General features: G+C 38.5%; 1 protein-coding gene across 1 annotated transcript; it reads left to right on the top strand.

The window, feature by feature from the left end:
- Positions 1-232: 232 nt before the first annotated feature.
- On the top strand, positions 233-17,635 carry LOC131787705 (VWFA and cache domain-containing protein 1). The gene is given in 35 exon segments (XM_066161275.1): positions 233-268; positions 270-520; positions 522-744; positions 746-857; positions 1,293-1,366; positions 1,368-1,704; positions 2,070-2,110; positions 2,113-2,136; positions 3,107-3,167; positions 3,170-3,207; positions 3,508-3,592; positions 3,595-3,881; positions 4,550-4,606; positions 4,609-4,742; positions 5,298-5,343; positions 5,345-5,455; positions 5,744-5,773; positions 5,775-5,882; positions 6,395-6,512; positions 7,109-7,208; positions 7,311-7,394; positions 7,721-7,828; positions 8,161-8,263; positions 8,503-8,555; positions 8,930-9,044; positions 10,275-10,478; positions 10,846-10,905; positions 11,088-11,166; positions 12,977-13,073; positions 13,667-13,762; positions 14,007-14,157; positions 14,978-15,138; positions 15,212-15,356; positions 15,710-15,977; positions 16,804-17,635. Coding segments are annotated over 35 exon segments (4,377 nt in total). The 3' UTR covers positions 17,184-17,635.
- Positions 17,636-17,695: the final 60 nt, after the last annotated feature.

Genomic DNA, 17,695 nt, shown 5'->3' with positions numbered 1-17,695 from the left:
TGCGATGCCGTTGGCCCGTAATGTTATGACGGAATGTCAATCATCAATACCTGACCATATTCTCCTTTCGGCAATTTTTCTTTTGCTTCCATTTCATAAGCCAACATTCGTTCCAATAATAGTTTTTTTTTGACGGGTAAATTCCTTCGGAATTATCGAAAGAATTCATTGTTTCATTCTTTGTACAACAGCATCACCGTTACAAGTGTATTGTTCCAGTGCTCTCGAAGTGATGAGAAGATCACTAAAGGAACTTGTTCCAGTTGTCCTTCATGATAGCCATTTTGAGGGAAACTGATTCATCATTGTCATTTGCTGATGGATGTAACCAAACAACGGCTGCTGCTCAGCAGAGAGCCCACCACCGTTTTACGCGCGGTTTGCGAGAAACACCTTGGTTTTACCGTCTTCAAAGCTTATATGATTCTCTTTTCTTTCCCTCCTGTGTTAATCAAACCACTGATGTTAACAGGCTGCTGAACAGTATAACTGATCCTGCAGCTGCTCGGCTTAATGCCTCTAAAGTTCCTACAGTAGCTTAGTGCTACGCTGCATCAGTTGTCAAGTAAGACCCATCATGTAAAACGTTACTGAATGTTGTAGTCATTGAACGGCACCAGCGTCACAACCTTCTTCATCGAAAGACCTTCTATCTTTGGTGATACAACTACTGGCTGTTCTATCAAACATTCGACTCACTTAAGTGGCGAACGTGAAAGCTTTATCCTCCCCGCTGATTTGTCAAAAAAGGTTCAAAGACAACTTTAAAAAGGGTCGCCAAGTGGTTGCATGGCAATATTACGGTTCCATAGACGGAGAATACGTCCATTACCCTGGGAACAGCCGCCATTGTGAAGGCAACCATCTTCAGCACAGTTGATCCCCGTTATTTAAGTCATTTTGAGCACGAAATAAATCTCCTACAAACATAAAGGTGCCATCTTACCAATCAATGGAATTTCAGTTTTTATCTGCCACCCGAAAGGTATCTGACACTTCATTATAATGCTACCGTGGCGCCCCCTTGGACATGCCTCTTGTGCACCACACTTTCATGATTCTCTATTCCGTTTAATTTGCTTTTAACAAAAAATAACACATGTTAACACTTTTAAAAACTTTCAAACTTAGACCGAACGAGCGAAAGGATATCATAAAGGGCATCGTAGACATTTCCTTCAAGAAAATAGACACCAAGGAACATAAAAGAGAACTAGCGTTTTTCCCAGCGAAAATTTGTACTGAGTCTCCCTTGAATCATATCTTACCATGCACACTGTAACATAATTAAGGATCCATCTTAGCATTTGATGGTAGGAATTCATTGCTGACCTGCAAGAAGTCATGGTCCGTGGAAACAGCATCCTCCTGTTACGAAAAATCTTGTGATCATTGTTGATCGCAGCGGCTCCATGTCAGGTCTGAGAATGCTTTTAGCCAAAGAATTCCGCTGTCCACAGTTGCTTGACACCCTGTCAGCTCATGACAATGTAAGTCAAAGACATTTGGCACGGGATTCAACTTTTCCCTCTTTTACCTGTTGCCGTTGTTTTCGCGCTAGGGTCGGCATCTTGGCATTTTCCCACCTGATAAAGACCCCATCTGGATGTCTTCGGAGCCACAGTTGCGAAAGGAATCCCTTCCCTGCAAATTTAGCTAAGATGAAGCAGTGGACCCGGAAACTTCACGGCCGTTCGTTAGGAAGTTTTCTCCCTAAATGTGACTTTCCAATGTGACAAAAATATAACAGAGATACCCGTAAAACTCTCACATCCCTTATCATGGGACTGTTAAAGTAGGATTCAAGATGACTCAGAGATAGGCTTTCCTTGTTCATTGTGTCTAGTATGTGTCCAGGTAAAAGAGACAGGCCCGTTTAAATCATAAGAAATATCCTCCCCAGAAGATAAGGAAAGAAAAAGGCAGCCCCCCCCCCCCGAATGAAAGCCCTCCCCCCCCCCCCCCCCCCCCCCCCCCCACAAAAAACCACCCCCCGCCATAAAGATTTTAACATTTATTTTATTCCAGGAATCCATGATTGTTTTAAATGAGGACGTTCTTCTTTTCAGGATCAACTTATTACGCGAAAGCCTTCAAAAGCGCCTTCAAATGTGTTTGGAAAATGTCACAAGGCAGGTAATGAAAAGGAATGTGCGTTGTTTCTTTTAATAACTTACGTCGATTCCTGCGGAAAGTTGGGAAGCTATTGCTTACTCTACAATTAACTCTCTTACGTGACTATCCTCCATGAAGGAAAGATCGGTCAGAAGAATGAGTCCAGAACTTCGGCACACGTCAACTATCAACATTCATTGCATCGTCGATCACAATTAATAACACATACAAAGCTTCTTTAAGAAAGACTCATACTACATGCAACATATCCAGTAAGCTACTCGCCCATTTTTTCTTTTTTTTTTCAAATAAATTAGTTTACCGAACAAACTTCCAATTTCCCTATGAAATCCAGAATTATCGAATATTTCAGTTGTTAGGTGGACACGAACGTAGTGATTCGTGTAGTGGGTGTGAACATCCCCTTCACTCATTACCCGAGAAACAGAACTGGAGAATTTGTTTAATTTCTGACCACGAGAGTGGTCGACGTCGCTTAACAATTTGAGCATTGTTTGCCCATGAAAGATAATTTTAAACCATATTTGACTGTGAAACAAAACGACTTTCTTCAAAGTGATGTAGTTAAGAGAGTGCTGATTGTATTACTCTGGTTTAATTTAAGCCTGATCATAAGTTGTGCCTCTAAGCTTTCAGGTTCACATAGTATCCAAAATATTTATATTACTAGCATATATTTTGTCTATGAGGACAACAAAGCCAAAACGTTTCGCGGGAAGGCTCTTTTGCATTACAGGGTAATCCTTATGTGTTGGTTAGGGAAGAATGCGTTCAGTGACTGGATTATCCCGCACAGGAGATTTGGTATTTTTGCAAATTAAAAAAATTCAAACAATATAGGCATGCGTATGAAACATGATATATTCCGTGACATTTAATAAGAACTCCTCCCCGAAGATCGACTAAATCCAGTGGACCAAACCATACAGTGTATGTACGGCAATCTGTTTATTTTTAACCATTTCTACAGGGATCTGGAAGAACTAACATCATCTTGTTTTTAACGGACGGGGATCCAAGTGACACTGAGCAGAAATCTATCAAGCAATCGATGAAGGACAGGCTTCAATGGTTTGTAATTTTGCTTGAGTATCACTAACACGAATCTTTTAAGGGCTTGCAGCAAACTAGCCTCATAGCGAGCTGACTTATCTGTGTTTTATCAAAGACAAATCGAGCTTCTCTGTTCATTTACAACAGGAATCGAAAGACTTCCGGACAGTTTTAAGATTTTCTAAATAAAAGATTTAATTTCAAATTAAACTGTTCATTTGGGCCGCGGCAATTGAAAAAATGTCCTCTTTTTGATGCGTTGAACACTCAGCTGAGTTTAGAGGTATCATCTACTGAAAATCCCATTTTTCTTTTCAGAACCACACAGTCCAAATTAATACGTACGCTCTCGGCACTGGCCTCTCGCATAAAAGTCTTCAAAGATTGAAAACTATCGCGTACAACACAGCGGCGTATTTGTTGAAATAAGCGACCAGAGGGAAGGGGTACTAAAACGAATAATGGGCAGCTACTACACATCAATAAACATACCGATTGATCAGAAAGCCCGGATTTCTGACCCTTTCATGGACTCAAAGCTAGGGCTCACAGTAACAGTATCTGTTGCCCTGATTCACAATGAGTCATTAAAAGGAGTCCTTGCACTTGACCTTCCTCTGGATCGCTTGTTCAAAGAAGCCCTTCGTGTGTCTTCCAATGCCCAGTCCTATGCCATACTCGTGACAAAGAAGGTAACTCTCCAAGTTTTTAAAGATATATTTTCATTTCCAGGTTGTTCAATTGAGAGACTCATAGGTATCTTTGAAGCTATCCAATGACTTCACATAGTAGTTGTCGTGGCTCAAAGTATTGTCATTTTACAGGGCGGATCCAGGATTTTTCTTAGAGGGTTGTAACACCAAGGAATGAAGGGACTGAAGGGTGACGTAAGCAAATTTTAAACAAAGCGAAAACGAAGAGAAGTCTTGTGACTTTGCAATAATATAATGTACAACGCTGAGAATACAAAGAATTTTCGCAGCGTTCAATACAAATTTTTATTAATCTAGTCTTATGTTCTACTTCAAAACCACTGAACCACAGGCTGCGTTTTGTCATTTCTATTTTTCTCCTTTTTTTTTCGCAAAATACTGGCTCAGTTTGTTGAGCATTGCACCAGCCTCGTAGAGGTCATGGGTTCAATTTCCAAACCTCATTTTCACTACTGCTTAGTAGAGTTCATACTGCGAGGGTCCGCTTTCACTCGATGTTAGTTATATTAGAAAGCCGGTGTCATCTAAGGAGAGGTGTGTACCGGTACCCCCTACACCCCTCCCCAAGAACTGATCAGATATATCAAAAAGCTCTCAATACTAAACAGGTACACAGTAGAGTCCCTTTAAGAACAAATGCATCAAAGAAATATTTTATTCCAGGTCGGACAATTTTGCACCCATCCCTCCCGAGTCCGACTGACAAACCACTAGTAGCCGCTCGTTTTTGCCGCTTTCGTTGTTTGAGGCCAGCCTCCCTGATGACATCATATCAAACATAACCCATGGAGGGTCTGGTGAACAGTGCTACGAAGTAAATTAACTTTTTATCATTTCTCTGTCAGTTTTGCTTCTTGGAGACTCATAGTATACGGGATATATACGAAGTCTAGATCCAGAATAATCAAAAGTCATTATGCCCCAAAGTAAAAACGAAAAGTTCGGCTGTTTGCACGTTCAAAACATGACTATGGAGAAAACATATAAATACAGACGACTGAAAAAAAGATTCCTGACTCACAGGAGATCTGTAGCTCCACAAGTTGGATCAGGCAGATTGCTAACGTTAAGGAAAAAATTAAAGTTTAGTAAACTTCTAAAACTTCCCGCCATAGCATCTTAAGGTATTCTTGCCTTAACCAGAGTTTTTATCAATTACTCCCTGTACACTATAATACTGAATATCATTTAGCGACAGCATATATTAAAATGTCACCGTAACCACTCGTACAGTTTCGTGGGGAAAAGCGATCGGCTTGAAAAACGTAACAAAGTACAAAGTAGATGTACAAAAAATTTCTCTATTTTCATTTCGCTGGTTTTTATGATAAGCATACAAAACTTACAAAAGTGCCTTTATCTCATAACGGTTATTGCTGACTTGTGTCATTTCAGGCTGGGTTTCCTGTGTTTACTTGGAGATCGGTCCACAGATGGAACCCCATATCTTCTACAGAAATGCTACTTTCATCTGGACACCTGTCAGAAAAAATGCTTATTACATTGTCTTAGTGGTAGCTGATGGACAGTCCATTAAAACCGACTTTACATCTGTAAGTTTGGGGCCTGTTTTGTTTTGATTTTCATTGCGAACAGTGAGAGCAAATGTATAAGTAGACTGAAGGATGAAATCACTGGTTAGTGGATCAACCTGTCGAGCAAAGGGGCTTGAGAGATAAATCAATAGACTGCATCACTATTATGAATTATGAGTGACAGAAGTCTTTTCAATGAAGTCTGCAAATCAGATTTCACTATTTTTCCTAGAATTTATTTGTCTTCTCATCAATGGTAGTTCTTATTTCATCATTGTGATTTGAAAACTCTTTTGTTTACCGTAGTTCAAACTTACGAGGAATAACTCACCATCGCTTTAACCATCGATTGGATTTGTGGAGGAATATTTCCGATTCTTATCCCAGTGGAATTTGTAGTTCAAAAGAAAGTCTACTGATTTCTCCAACGTCCTCTTCTATCAAGGTATTCTATGGGTCTCCTCGCAGTACAATCTGCTCCTATGGAATACCTAAGAGTCAGATGAATGTAATAATTTTAGAATGTTTGTTGTAAAAATCTGTGGAAGATCGATACAGCAAGCGAAAGCTAATGGTGGTCAGTGTGGCACCCTTTTAACTCTCTCCACTAACCGAACTGGTCTGTAACAGTCTAATGAGTTCTTTGTAAATCACTTCTCAAAATAGTTAATGCTTCAAAAATTACTGAAATATTTAGAGTCTTCTGTCCATTACCAATGAGGCTTAAAATCAAAAGTGTTTATTTCTTTCTGAAATAATTTGATCGTTGAGGGAGCCATTGTTGTACTGGATAATTAATCGAGAAACCATTTCTGTTTTAACTTATTTACCATCATAGCTTCACTTTGTCGCAAATAAATGAGCTTTTCGGTATGTCACAAGTGAACCTAGATATTTTTTCGCAAGTACAACTCAGTTGTTTTATTATTAATCCACATGTAAAATTCTTTATTCCAGATTTCTCCAGAAGCATTTAATGATTCTGATGAATTCATCTACAATACAGAAACAATCAGAGATGTGCAAAATATCCAACGGTTTTTCAATGAAAATGTCCCTCACGTTCGTTTCAAAGGTCTGAGGACATTTTTCTAAGTGTTTAAAAATAAGTATTTCTAGTTATAATTACGGTTAACGATTCAACCCCTAAGACAAACCGGCATCTCATTTCTTCCTATAGTATCACCCTTGAATAAAATAGAAAGGTTATGAGAATTAAGGAAATAAAAGGGTATAGTCATTTCCCAGTTTGTTACAGCTATAGCACCTTGGATATAGAGGATATTACATGGCCGCGCGGGTAAACGAATTCTATCTTCGAGTGCTGAAGTATCCCTCACGAGTGAGCTCAGCGAACGAATGAGAGATACTTTCAGCACGAGAAGATAAAATACGTATCCCCAAGCGGCCATGTAATGTTCTGTTTATTCTATAGATACTGTTGAAATTCATACGTGAAAAACAATTTTTTTTTATTCATTTTCGCGCGCCTGAGTGGGAGGTTCTCTTGTAATTGGCCAATCATGTTAGTAACCATGGCGACACCAATATCCTCACACGTGAAAGATAAAATAGTATCTTCACTGCGCGCGATGAAGATATGATTTTTTAGTAAAAGGAAAATCCTGGTATTTCATCAGTATTTATATAATAAAAATTCTTTACTCATAGGCCTTAGTGAAGCAATCCGTGCAGAGGTGATGATGACACCAGAATTGGAGGACTTCTGGAAGAGAGCCGAATTAACAAACCAGTACTTAGTTACCTGGAGGTAAGGTTTTTTAATTTCTTTTGCCTTGTTTTTTATTTCTAATTTTCATTTTTTGGATAAGGCGGAAAAACGAAGACATATTATTCAAACATTCATTTTCAGATTTGTTGGAACACAACAAGGAGTATTAAGAACGTTTCCTGGTATTCGGTTGCAAAAGACATATTCTCACCTACAGCAATCTTGGTGAGTAAAGCTTCTCAGTGGTACAGAACAACAGGAAAAGATCCATTCATGTCTATAACGTCATGTTAAATAAGTTTGATGTATTGAATGAGCCTGTAGTTAAACTTATTATGAGGACAGTGATAGTTTTGTTCTGCAATACTTAGATAATCAACACGTTGTTAACATTTATCCATTCAAACCGGGTCCCTTTTTCTGACCAATACCTTGAAAGGACTTAAGCTGACAAGGATTTGAATGATTGAAATTCATCAATAAATGAGAACTAGATTAAATTAGACACTGTTTATCTAAACGCTGTCTTTCAAATATTGTAACTGTGGCAGGTATAGGCAAGCATCTTCAACGCCTGAGATGATGGTTGTGTCACTGAGAAATTCAGCTTACCAGCAGGATAAAGTGTTAAGCTTAAGTAAAGCTATTCCCAGGACAAGGTATGGTAATTAAACATCCAAGGTTATGAATAACGGTATCATTATTTTCTGAAATTACGTTTGCTTTACAACGCTGAGCTCGCTACCAACCGGCTTACTTATCAGAGCCGGGCTTAAAAGTACCAGGGACGTATACGTAGTTGAGATAACAAGTTACAACAATCTTTTCCTTTATGTCAATAAAATGTGTGTAATTTATTATTTCAAAGGAATTGAGTTCACCTATCATTTAGGTATATACGTCGAGAACATTGTTAATGCTGAATCCTTAGGAAAAAATTAAAACACGAGTGGATCGTATGGCTGTTCTGTTTTCTGTTTTCACTGTGCAGCAGTGCAGGTGTCCAGTTCGGCGACAATCAAGCGCGAGATGTGCTGGCCGTCATGGGAATGGAAATGACCAAACACGCCTTTGTGCAGCTCATTACTGAAAAGGCAAGTAAATCTTTACATGATGCGCCGGTCTTTCTAAAGAAAGTATAGGAACTGTTGTGGCACCTACTTCACATAACCCGAAATTTACCAGAAATTTAATTTAAGCTGGGTAAATAAGGGAAGAATCGGAAGGAGTGCAAAAATTAAAAAAATTAAAATATAAAATTAAGAAAGACACCGGCACCATAAACGATTATTTCGGTCCATTGTTTACCACTAGCATCATTACTGCATTGCAGGTTGATTTTGAAAAAGATTGTGGCGAAGAATGGTACATCGTCGAACGGAGTGGGTAAGAGTTGAAGTCATACTTTTTTCATGGCCATTTTCTTGCTTGCTGCGACACAAACAGACAAAGTAAAATTCAATGTTCCCCAAAAAGGAAGTAACGAGAATAAGCTGGAGCAGAGGTTGAATAATGTTTTAATTAATTTTGCTGTTAATTTTCTCTTTAAGCAACAGGGAACCTTTTTCGTTTGTAAATAGTGTTGTCTAAACAAATGCTTCATGCGGCCCAGCTGCAAATTTGGACGTGGTGCTTAATAGGGAATTTACAGTTCTGTGGCGAGATGTAAAATTTAAGACCGTTTTTAAAGCACAAGTTTGTCGTGCTCCGACACTGCATCTTTGGGACAAAATGACACGCTTTTCGACTTTACGTTTCAGACAGATTATGATGAACCTCTCACGTTCCACTAGTCTGAAAACTCACAAGGGGCATTTAACAGACGTTTTCCCTTGGCTGGCGAGTCAGTTAATCAAAAAGGACAAAAATTTGAAGGTGCTTTAATTAAAATGTTGATGCATGAGTTACAACCCTGTCGGTATCATAGCACTTAAAAAGAGGGAATATCAGCAAAAGAGATAAATCATTCAATAACATCATTCCCCTGTACAGGTAAAAGCATAACTAATTAGGCGAAAAATTGATGTCGTGCAAAGCAAGTGGGAAGATTATATGAGAATGACGATGGATGGAGATGTTATCAGCGAATAACACGCCAAGGGCTCACAGCAGGAGTCGAACCGACGACCCTTCGATTTTTACTTCGGACGCCCTACCATTGAGCTTTAGGAGACTCATGACAAGCTAGGCCGTTTAACTAGGTCCATAAAGGACAACTTCCTCCATACTGCAAGGATAGGAATGTTAATATGTAATACTTATGCAAAATTATAATTCAAATGAAGGTGGTAAATTTTAAGCCTAGTGATTTAAGTGAAGGAGGATTAGATTCGGATAAAATAAAAACACTGGTGCTCCCTCTAGGACTCGAAGCTACGCCCTTCTGATTAGTATATGCAGCTCAAGTGCTCTATCACTGAAATATGATAGACATGTAGCAAGCTATGGTATTTAACTAGGTCCATGGTGACAAACTTCATGCATACAGCTAGAATAGGGATGTCGATATGTGACGCCTATGCACAATAATGATGTTAATGAAGATGATAAGTCATAAGCCTGGTGATTTAAGTGAAAGAAGAGTGTTTTCAGTTAGTAACATGCTCGGAGAAAAAAAAAACCGGATGCTTCCAATAGGAGTCGAACTTACCTTCAAATCAGTGCCCCGGACGCTCTATCAATGAGCTTGAGGAGACCTATGGCAAGTAAGGCCATTAAACTAGTCCATGCTGAGAAACTTCTTGTGTACTTGGAAGATAGGGATGTTGATATCTAATGCTTACATGCAATGATGGTGTAAATGAAGACAGTAAATCATGAGCGTGGTAGTTAAGGTGAAGGAGGATGTCCTTCAGTTAAAGAAGAAACTACTTTTAAAACATTTCTGCTGAAAATCATAATATCCAGTTGAACCTGAACTGACCAGTTTAGTTTAAAACAATATACACGGCTGTATCTTACATAAAAACAATTTGTTTAAAACTTCAAAAAAATGAAGTCGGTCATTTTCTAACTTCCTATTCCATTTTAAAATTCTGAATCAGTGGGCAGTTGAAACTGACTTGATGGGGAACAACTCTTGAGGAATGGGACTTGTTTTTGCAGACATCTTGGTGCAATGATTACCAACAGCACACAGTTCAATTGTTCTATGAGCTCATTAATTCCGCTGACGGAGCCTCTTCAAAAAGTTCAGATCCCTGTCTTCAGTTCAGCTTAAACCAAATACAAGGAACGTCACTTTTCTTGCTCAGCTTTCCATCGAGAAGTCTGCATAACTGCACCGACCGACCTACTGCACCAAATGAGGTTTGAGATTATCATATATTCTGCGGCAATGTTTTCTATGGCTCTCAGGTCAATCTTTTGCCGATAGCATGAAGTTATTTTGTAAATAGAAAATGCAAATATTTCTTCTTATTCTAATGCCGTTTGTCACCGTCAAACGTCTTGCTTATTTTAAAAGTTCTTAGCTATATTCATTATTTCAAAGAAAGGTCAATTTCTTCAGCTTGATTTAGTTCTGTGAGTGCTTGTGGTTTTCAATTAAAAACATGTCTAACTTGTTGGAACTGTGTAAACATTACGTAAGGCAGTTATCAGACGTAACAAAAGACACACGTTTAAACAAGGAAAATTTTGTAACCACCAATTCGTTTCTTTCCAAACATTTTAGGACTGTTTCTGTGAGGAGTCTTGCAGGGTCTGCTCAACCAATGCTGTGTCCGTTTGTCAGGTCAGTCTCTCCACGTAAAAGGACAGTCTTCAATGAACAGACTTACAAGCCCGTTTCCCAGGCTTTTGATCTACAAAAAGGCAAACAAAGGCCTATAAAAGGAGCAAAGTTTTTTGCATCTGTTCTCTAAAGTGCTCTTATCATTAATGAAGGGTTTTCCATTATTTTTCTTTGTCTTCTAGTGTCCTTGCTCTTGTCACATGTCATATGACGAGTGTGAAAATTCTGTAACAAGTCTGTGGACATCATCGCCTTGCCCAGGTAAGGATGATTGTAGGTAGTGTTCGTTTATCAAACAGCTGTTTCCATATATATGTAGTGTGATATAAGATTCTGGAAGCAACAGTTTATATAATAAATAAGGAGCTCCTTTAGCCTCACATCTGCAGAAGCAACATTAAACAGCTCGCTACACTACACTGAGGACCAAAAATATGGAATGCTCCCACTGTATCGTCCTCTAAAGGAGATTTTCTTGTTTTTCTCAATTATTAACAAGAACACAAAAAATTGCAACAGACTAAACCAATGACAACTACAACACCAAAAAAAAAACAACAACAAAACGAACAATCTAAAAACGAATAAAGGAGGTAAGTTTCTAAAGAAACTATGGTGCTGCGTCGGTGGGAGAGTATAACAGGTAATTTAGTGTTAACAACTGGGTTGAAAATGTAAAATGGCCACCGTAAAGGGTAAAAAAGCTGATGTTTCGAGCGTTAGCCCCATCGCTCTGACAAAGGGCTAACGCTCGAAACGTCAACTTTTTACCCTTTACGGTGGCCAATTTACGTTTTCAATTCAGTTGTTAACACTAAATTACCTAATCTAAAAAACGAACAGTCAGAATTTGATTGTCTTGCTCATCAGTATCACCGCCTTATTCTATTTATATTTCAATAAGCTCGAGACAAGTCAAAACAAGTTCTATGAAAACTGAACATCCTGGAATATTCTAGAGTATTCTAGAATATTACTTAACAAATTCATCATAGGCAAGCCCTGCTTCGTTCCTTAGTGCAAGCTGTGCCAAGCCTCAGTCATTTGGAATTACAAAATGTACAGTCCTGTTCCTGAAATGGGGCAAAAATGGTGCACCCAAGTATGATCAAGTATCATCTACTTCCCGACAACAGCAAAATTAAAGAAATGAGAGATGGTGACGACGGTTGCAAGTACTGCGAGGAGTCATGGAGCCCGACGAATTGATTCACATCATTTATGGACTCTATGACCATATAGAGCCGATAAAGAATAACATCATCAAGGACTATCTGAGGTGATTCAGGAAATTTGTGGGAATCCAAATCAATGATTGAAGTTGATATACGGATTCAAAATTTAGGCCGTATTCCTTAGGTATACTGGAGGGATTAATGATAAGACAAAGAGAGGATTTCAACATCTTGGTATGAGAACAAGAATGATTCTAGCAATGAACAGAGTTTTAAATTCAAAGGACTGCGTAGCCCGTCCGTAGATACTGGGGCCAGAGGGAGGAAGGGGTCCAAAGATGAGACTCTGTATGGCCACTCCATCAGGCAAACAGAGAACGAGAGCAATGAGAATATCTGGGTATGTCTGCGAAAAGGAGAGCTCAACACAGAGACAGAGGCTCTCATCATTGCTTAAGACCTGACAGTAGGAACAAACCACAAAAAGAAACAACAAGTGTAGATTGGATCCAAGGGAATGCCACGGGCAGAATGTGTTAAACAGACAAATTAAACAGGAAGCTATATTGCAAGTGGTTGCCTTCAACTGGCTCTGTTAGTACAGGAGGATATAGCGCGGCGGTACACTGGGACTAATCAGGAAAGTGTGGTTTTCAGCAGAAAAGTGGAGGGAACGTTATGAAAATGTACACTGGAAAGAACTTAAATTTAAGTTACTGTGGGATTATAGCATCCAAACTGACCTGACCTGACCTGAGAACAGCAAGAAAACCAGAACTGGTGATTCAATTCTTTGTGGAGCCACTGGAAAACCATTCAAAAGATAGTGTTATGATAAAAACAATAATAAAAAAATCAATCATAAACATAATATTTTCATATCATTTCTTTGACAGTCTCGGTTCCCCCGCTGTTTGACACAGATAAGGAAGACGTTGCTCTGAAGGATGCACTAGCCTCTGCGCCCAGATGTGCCCGAGATTGTGTTCAAATGTACGAGAAAAAAACCGATATGGTAGTAGTATAACGTGGCATTACGATTTTTAGTCTTAGTTCATTTAATTTCAAGACAATAGTGTACTTTGTTGAGAAATTTTTACTGAAACTTTAATTGAAAAATGTCACAGTACTTCAAATATTTTTGCTCGTGAGCTATTGATCTAAACGCGTCACGTAATCGAATATGCCACGCCAAGACTCGGGAATGTCGGGTGACATTCATCAAGTTTCGAACCTCACCTACATTACTGTGAAAATGGGAGGGTGTTTGCGTGAAAAATCATATCCTACACAGTAGACTATTTTACGGTTTGCAGTCTGAAAACGATTTTTCTCGCAAGTTGCAAAGATGTTTGATATGTAATAAAACACATGAGCTTCAAACGATTTGGAGCGAGAATATGCCTTTTTTCCCTTTGATTTATTAAAGGTTTGTCTCTTTAGGGTTATGTGGCGAGTAAATGTTGAAAGCCTTGCCACTTTTCATTCGAGCTATATCTTTGTTAAAGTAACTATTTGATAATATCTCTCAGATCATAAAGATACATGAACTCGATCATTTTTCTTTTTTAATTTTTCGTTTGTAGAGCGAACATAAGTGAATGTGGAAACACTTTAGGCTGTCACTGGTGTTCAGAACAAGAGGTTCCATTGTGCAGCTCAGAATGTAGAACAAGCCAAAGGTAACTGAACATTTCAAATAGAAGCCTGTATTAATTTTGAAAACCAAAATAATTCACTTTCTTCAAATGTTGAAAACAGCCTTTTACTGAGGAACGTTGGAATTTCTTTTCTTCTAAGAAAAAAGATGACGAATGTAGAGGAAACGAAAAACAAGGTTATGACTACAACGGCTAATTTTTTCCATAAAACGTATGGTAATGGCATACAAAACTAACGCGGTTTTTTTTACATCATTTTTTTCAGTTTGTCGATGTTTGTCCGTTTTCCTTGCCAAAACTTCATGAGTTTACTGGTTGATCAACAAAACACTATAAAGTACTTATTCAAGACAAATTTACTGCGACTGGTAAGCAGTACCTCCCCACTTAACATTGGTGTTTTACAGCTGCAGAAGGTAAGTCACCAGTTCATTGCATGGATACTTATACTGTGCTCATGCGTTATTTGGGACTAATTTTGAAGCCGAAACAACCAAATTATCTGTAAATGTTTTTTAAAAATCCCACAAACACCCGAAAACTTTCCAGTAGCCCTTAGTTTGACGCTGACTTTCCTATCAGACTTGACATGAAAAGAGTGTTTCGTCCTTCTTAATTTTAACGCGTAAATGTATTTTAGACGACATTGCTTAGAAATGTATGACTTGAAGGTAGTTTGGTATACATGGACAAAGCAGCAAAACGCATGAACAAGACGGTGGTATAATTTACATGCGCAAGTTCCCTTCATTCTTCCGTGTATTGCGCATTGAGGTAACGGAGATTACTTATTTATCATGTTAATATATGTCAATTAGTCCCTCCCGCCCCTTGACTATAGGTGGTAGTGGTGGGTATCAAGGTGATACAATTACTTCAACTATGATTTTCGAAAAGCCCAAGCCAAGTTAGATTAGACAAGAAAAAGAGCAAAGGAAAACTTATTTGGCCATAAGTTATTAGTAATCTTGCATACTTCGTGTCTCATACTTCTTCAAACCAGTGTGCTGCAGGTAGCGAAGTTAGTGTATAGCTTTGTTAGTAATGGAGCTGCTGAGTATTGAAATTAAGTTTTATTCTATCCACTTAGTTTTATTTTTTGTTGGTTTTTTTGTTTTTTTGTTTTGTTTGTCCTACCTTTTCTGCGTCTGGCAACTGCAAACCCCTCTGTGCCGCTGCCTTTTACTGAAACTTGATTCATTTACTATTTCAGCCAAAACTCTTCTTCTTTGACAGGATGGAATCGTTGTTAAATTACAAGCTACAACCTCAAATAGTGATCTGAAGACCATGCAAGAAACTATAGAACACTTGGTAAATCAAGGTAAAGTTGTGCTTGGACCTGCTGCCGATATACGTGCAGTTTACACCGCAAGGAGTCCTAAGGAATTTACAGAGTAAGTTTTTTATGCCTTAATAATTGTATAAAACTGCATCTTAAGTTAAAAAAAGAGTTTCTTATCTCCATAGTCTTCATGTTTTATTTACCTTGGACCAAGCTCTACCACAGCCCTCACAAGAAAAGAGTAACATTAAAGCCCAGTTGGAGTCCATCCTCAGTAAACTTGTGGGAAGCTCACTAGTCAGTAGAATTCGTCGCCTATGCCTTAACAAGGTAATGAATTTTTTTTTAACAGAAACACGTATTATTATACTTTCATTCTGCCAAAAATGACGTGAAATATATATATATATATATATATATATATATATATATATATACACACACACATATTGTATGTCTGTAAAAAAAAAGCTGTTTACAGTACCAATTAACTACGATCTATTTCTGTTTCGATGTTGTTCAATCTCTGCTAATTAACTTTTGTTTCTACTTAAAAAATATATATATATCATCAAAGTATATCATTTTCCCATAATCGGCTGAATTTCAAACAGATATAACACTTTTTCTTTCTCTTCCTCTCTGTCTTATCATCTGTAACTGAACTTGTTTTCTATTGACAGACATCCATTCGGTTTTCCTTGAGCAACGAGGGTGAAACTGTACTACATCCGATCAACGAAATGAAAACGCGTCTTGAGCGCCTGGTTAAGCTGGAAAAAATATCTTTTGAAGTTCCACTTATTACTGGATCTGCTGTAATGACTGATGTTTCAGTTGTAAACATTTCTTCTGGCGGTACTTTTGATTTTTTGTGTCATCCTTACACATCATCAACATCTGCAAAGACGACATCGCCACAAAGCACGCGCCATGTTGAAAGCAGCACAAGTAAGTCTCAATGATTGTGAATATTTGTGAACCGCAGCCAGCTCCCAGTTGGGTTGTTAGCTCAGTTGGTAGAGCACTGCACCTGTATCGCAGTGGTCACGGATTCAAATCCCGTGCAGGCCTGAATTTTTTCAGACCTTATTTTCACTGCCGCTTAGGTAGTGATTATTACTGCGAAGATCGCTTCCATATTCACAAGTAAGATTGTTAAAGCCAATGTACCTTCGTAAACTTTGGTAACCCGTCCAGCCAAAAAAACTAAGCGTGATGTCATGACTTCACACCCTCAGTCCTTACGTATGTACAGGAAGGAAAATAATATTGAGCATGCGCAGCAACCAGCATTAGAGGTGCAACTCGGACTAACTAAGACAGGCGAGGACAATAATACTTTCCTCTCGTTCAACTTTGATCGAGGTAAAGATATGGGAGGTCCAAATAAAAAAAAGTTTGAAAAAGAACAGTCGAATCTTTGAAAAATATTTCACATTTTTCACGACTTCAATTTGGAGATTACCACGGCCCAGAGAGTTTTCGAGGTCACCATACCTCGATTGATTCTCAAAGCCATGCGAGTTATAGCTGCAAATTGAAACCGAACTCGTTGACTTCAATTGAGGCTTCTTGACATTTTGAGAATTCCACAACTTGGTAAATTTTATTTTCGATTCATGATACGTCTTCATAGGCTTGGCAACTTACAATGGAAATTACGATGAAACCTTGTCAATCTGTAACGTTTGTTTTATGTAGTCTAAATTCCTCTAAAAACGTTATAACGCCATTGTACAACAGAAGCTAAAATGAACAAAATGATTTTTTCTAGTGTTAAGCGGAACCATCTCTCCCTCCGACAAGGACGATGTTCGCGAACAAGGCCTCACTCCTGTGGAGATAGGAATCGTCGTCGGGGTTTCTGCGCTTGCGGTGTCCGCTTTACACTGTATTTTGTTTGCGCTGTGCAAGAGGGGACGACGGGAAAATAAAAAGAGAACAGTGTCCCCAGAAGGAAATTTTGAGGATGAGTTACCGTCAGAACTTTCAGATCTGTCAGAAATGGATACTGATACGCATATTGCTCTAAGTAATATCAACACTACTTATGAACCAACAAGAATTCATCTGTCGCCAAGAGAGGCCTGGGCTAGAGCAAGAGAACTAACAATTCAAGCGCCACAACAAGTTCCAAAAGGGGCGTGGTTTTAAAACGTACATTAAAAAGTAATTTTAGAGTTGTTTTAGCTAGTCACGATGATATAGTACGATAATGTCATGATGTAATATTTCTTGGAAACACATCAGAAAGAATCGAGAATCCCGGGTGGGTGATATGATCAATTTTTGCTGTGTATTAGCCGCTGGCCTCTCAGAACCCCTATCCCATTATAGTCTGCTTTGTGGCCATTTATTAACCCCATCTTAGTCACTTTTAGACAAATATAACAACTTTGTAACTGCGAATCTTCCCATTTTAAAATCCCTACATACCAGAATGTTCTTATCCCGAAGATACCGTAAATGTGCTACACCATTCTTGTAACTTCATTGAAAATGTAACCCCATTGTGGTGAATCCAGTCGTGAGAATGCAGCCCCATACAGGTGCACATCAGCCTCTTACCAGGAAGTACCTCGCCCCCTTCCTCCCCGGTCACGAATAAGGAGTTGCCCTTTTAAATTAAAGTTTACTTCATCTCGATTAATATACTTTTCATTAGT

The sequence above is a fragment of the Pocillopora verrucosa genome, chromosome 14, assembly GCF_036669915.1.
Source record: "Pocillopora verrucosa isolate sample1 chromosome 14, ASM3666991v2, whole genome shotgun sequence".
NCBI classification, from domain to species: domain Eukaryota; kingdom Metazoa; phylum Cnidaria; class Anthozoa; order Scleractinia; family Pocilloporidae; genus Pocillopora; species Pocillopora verrucosa.
The sequence above is the reverse complement of the archived record's forward strand: the minus strand, read 5'-3'. Positions and strand labels throughout refer to the sequence as shown.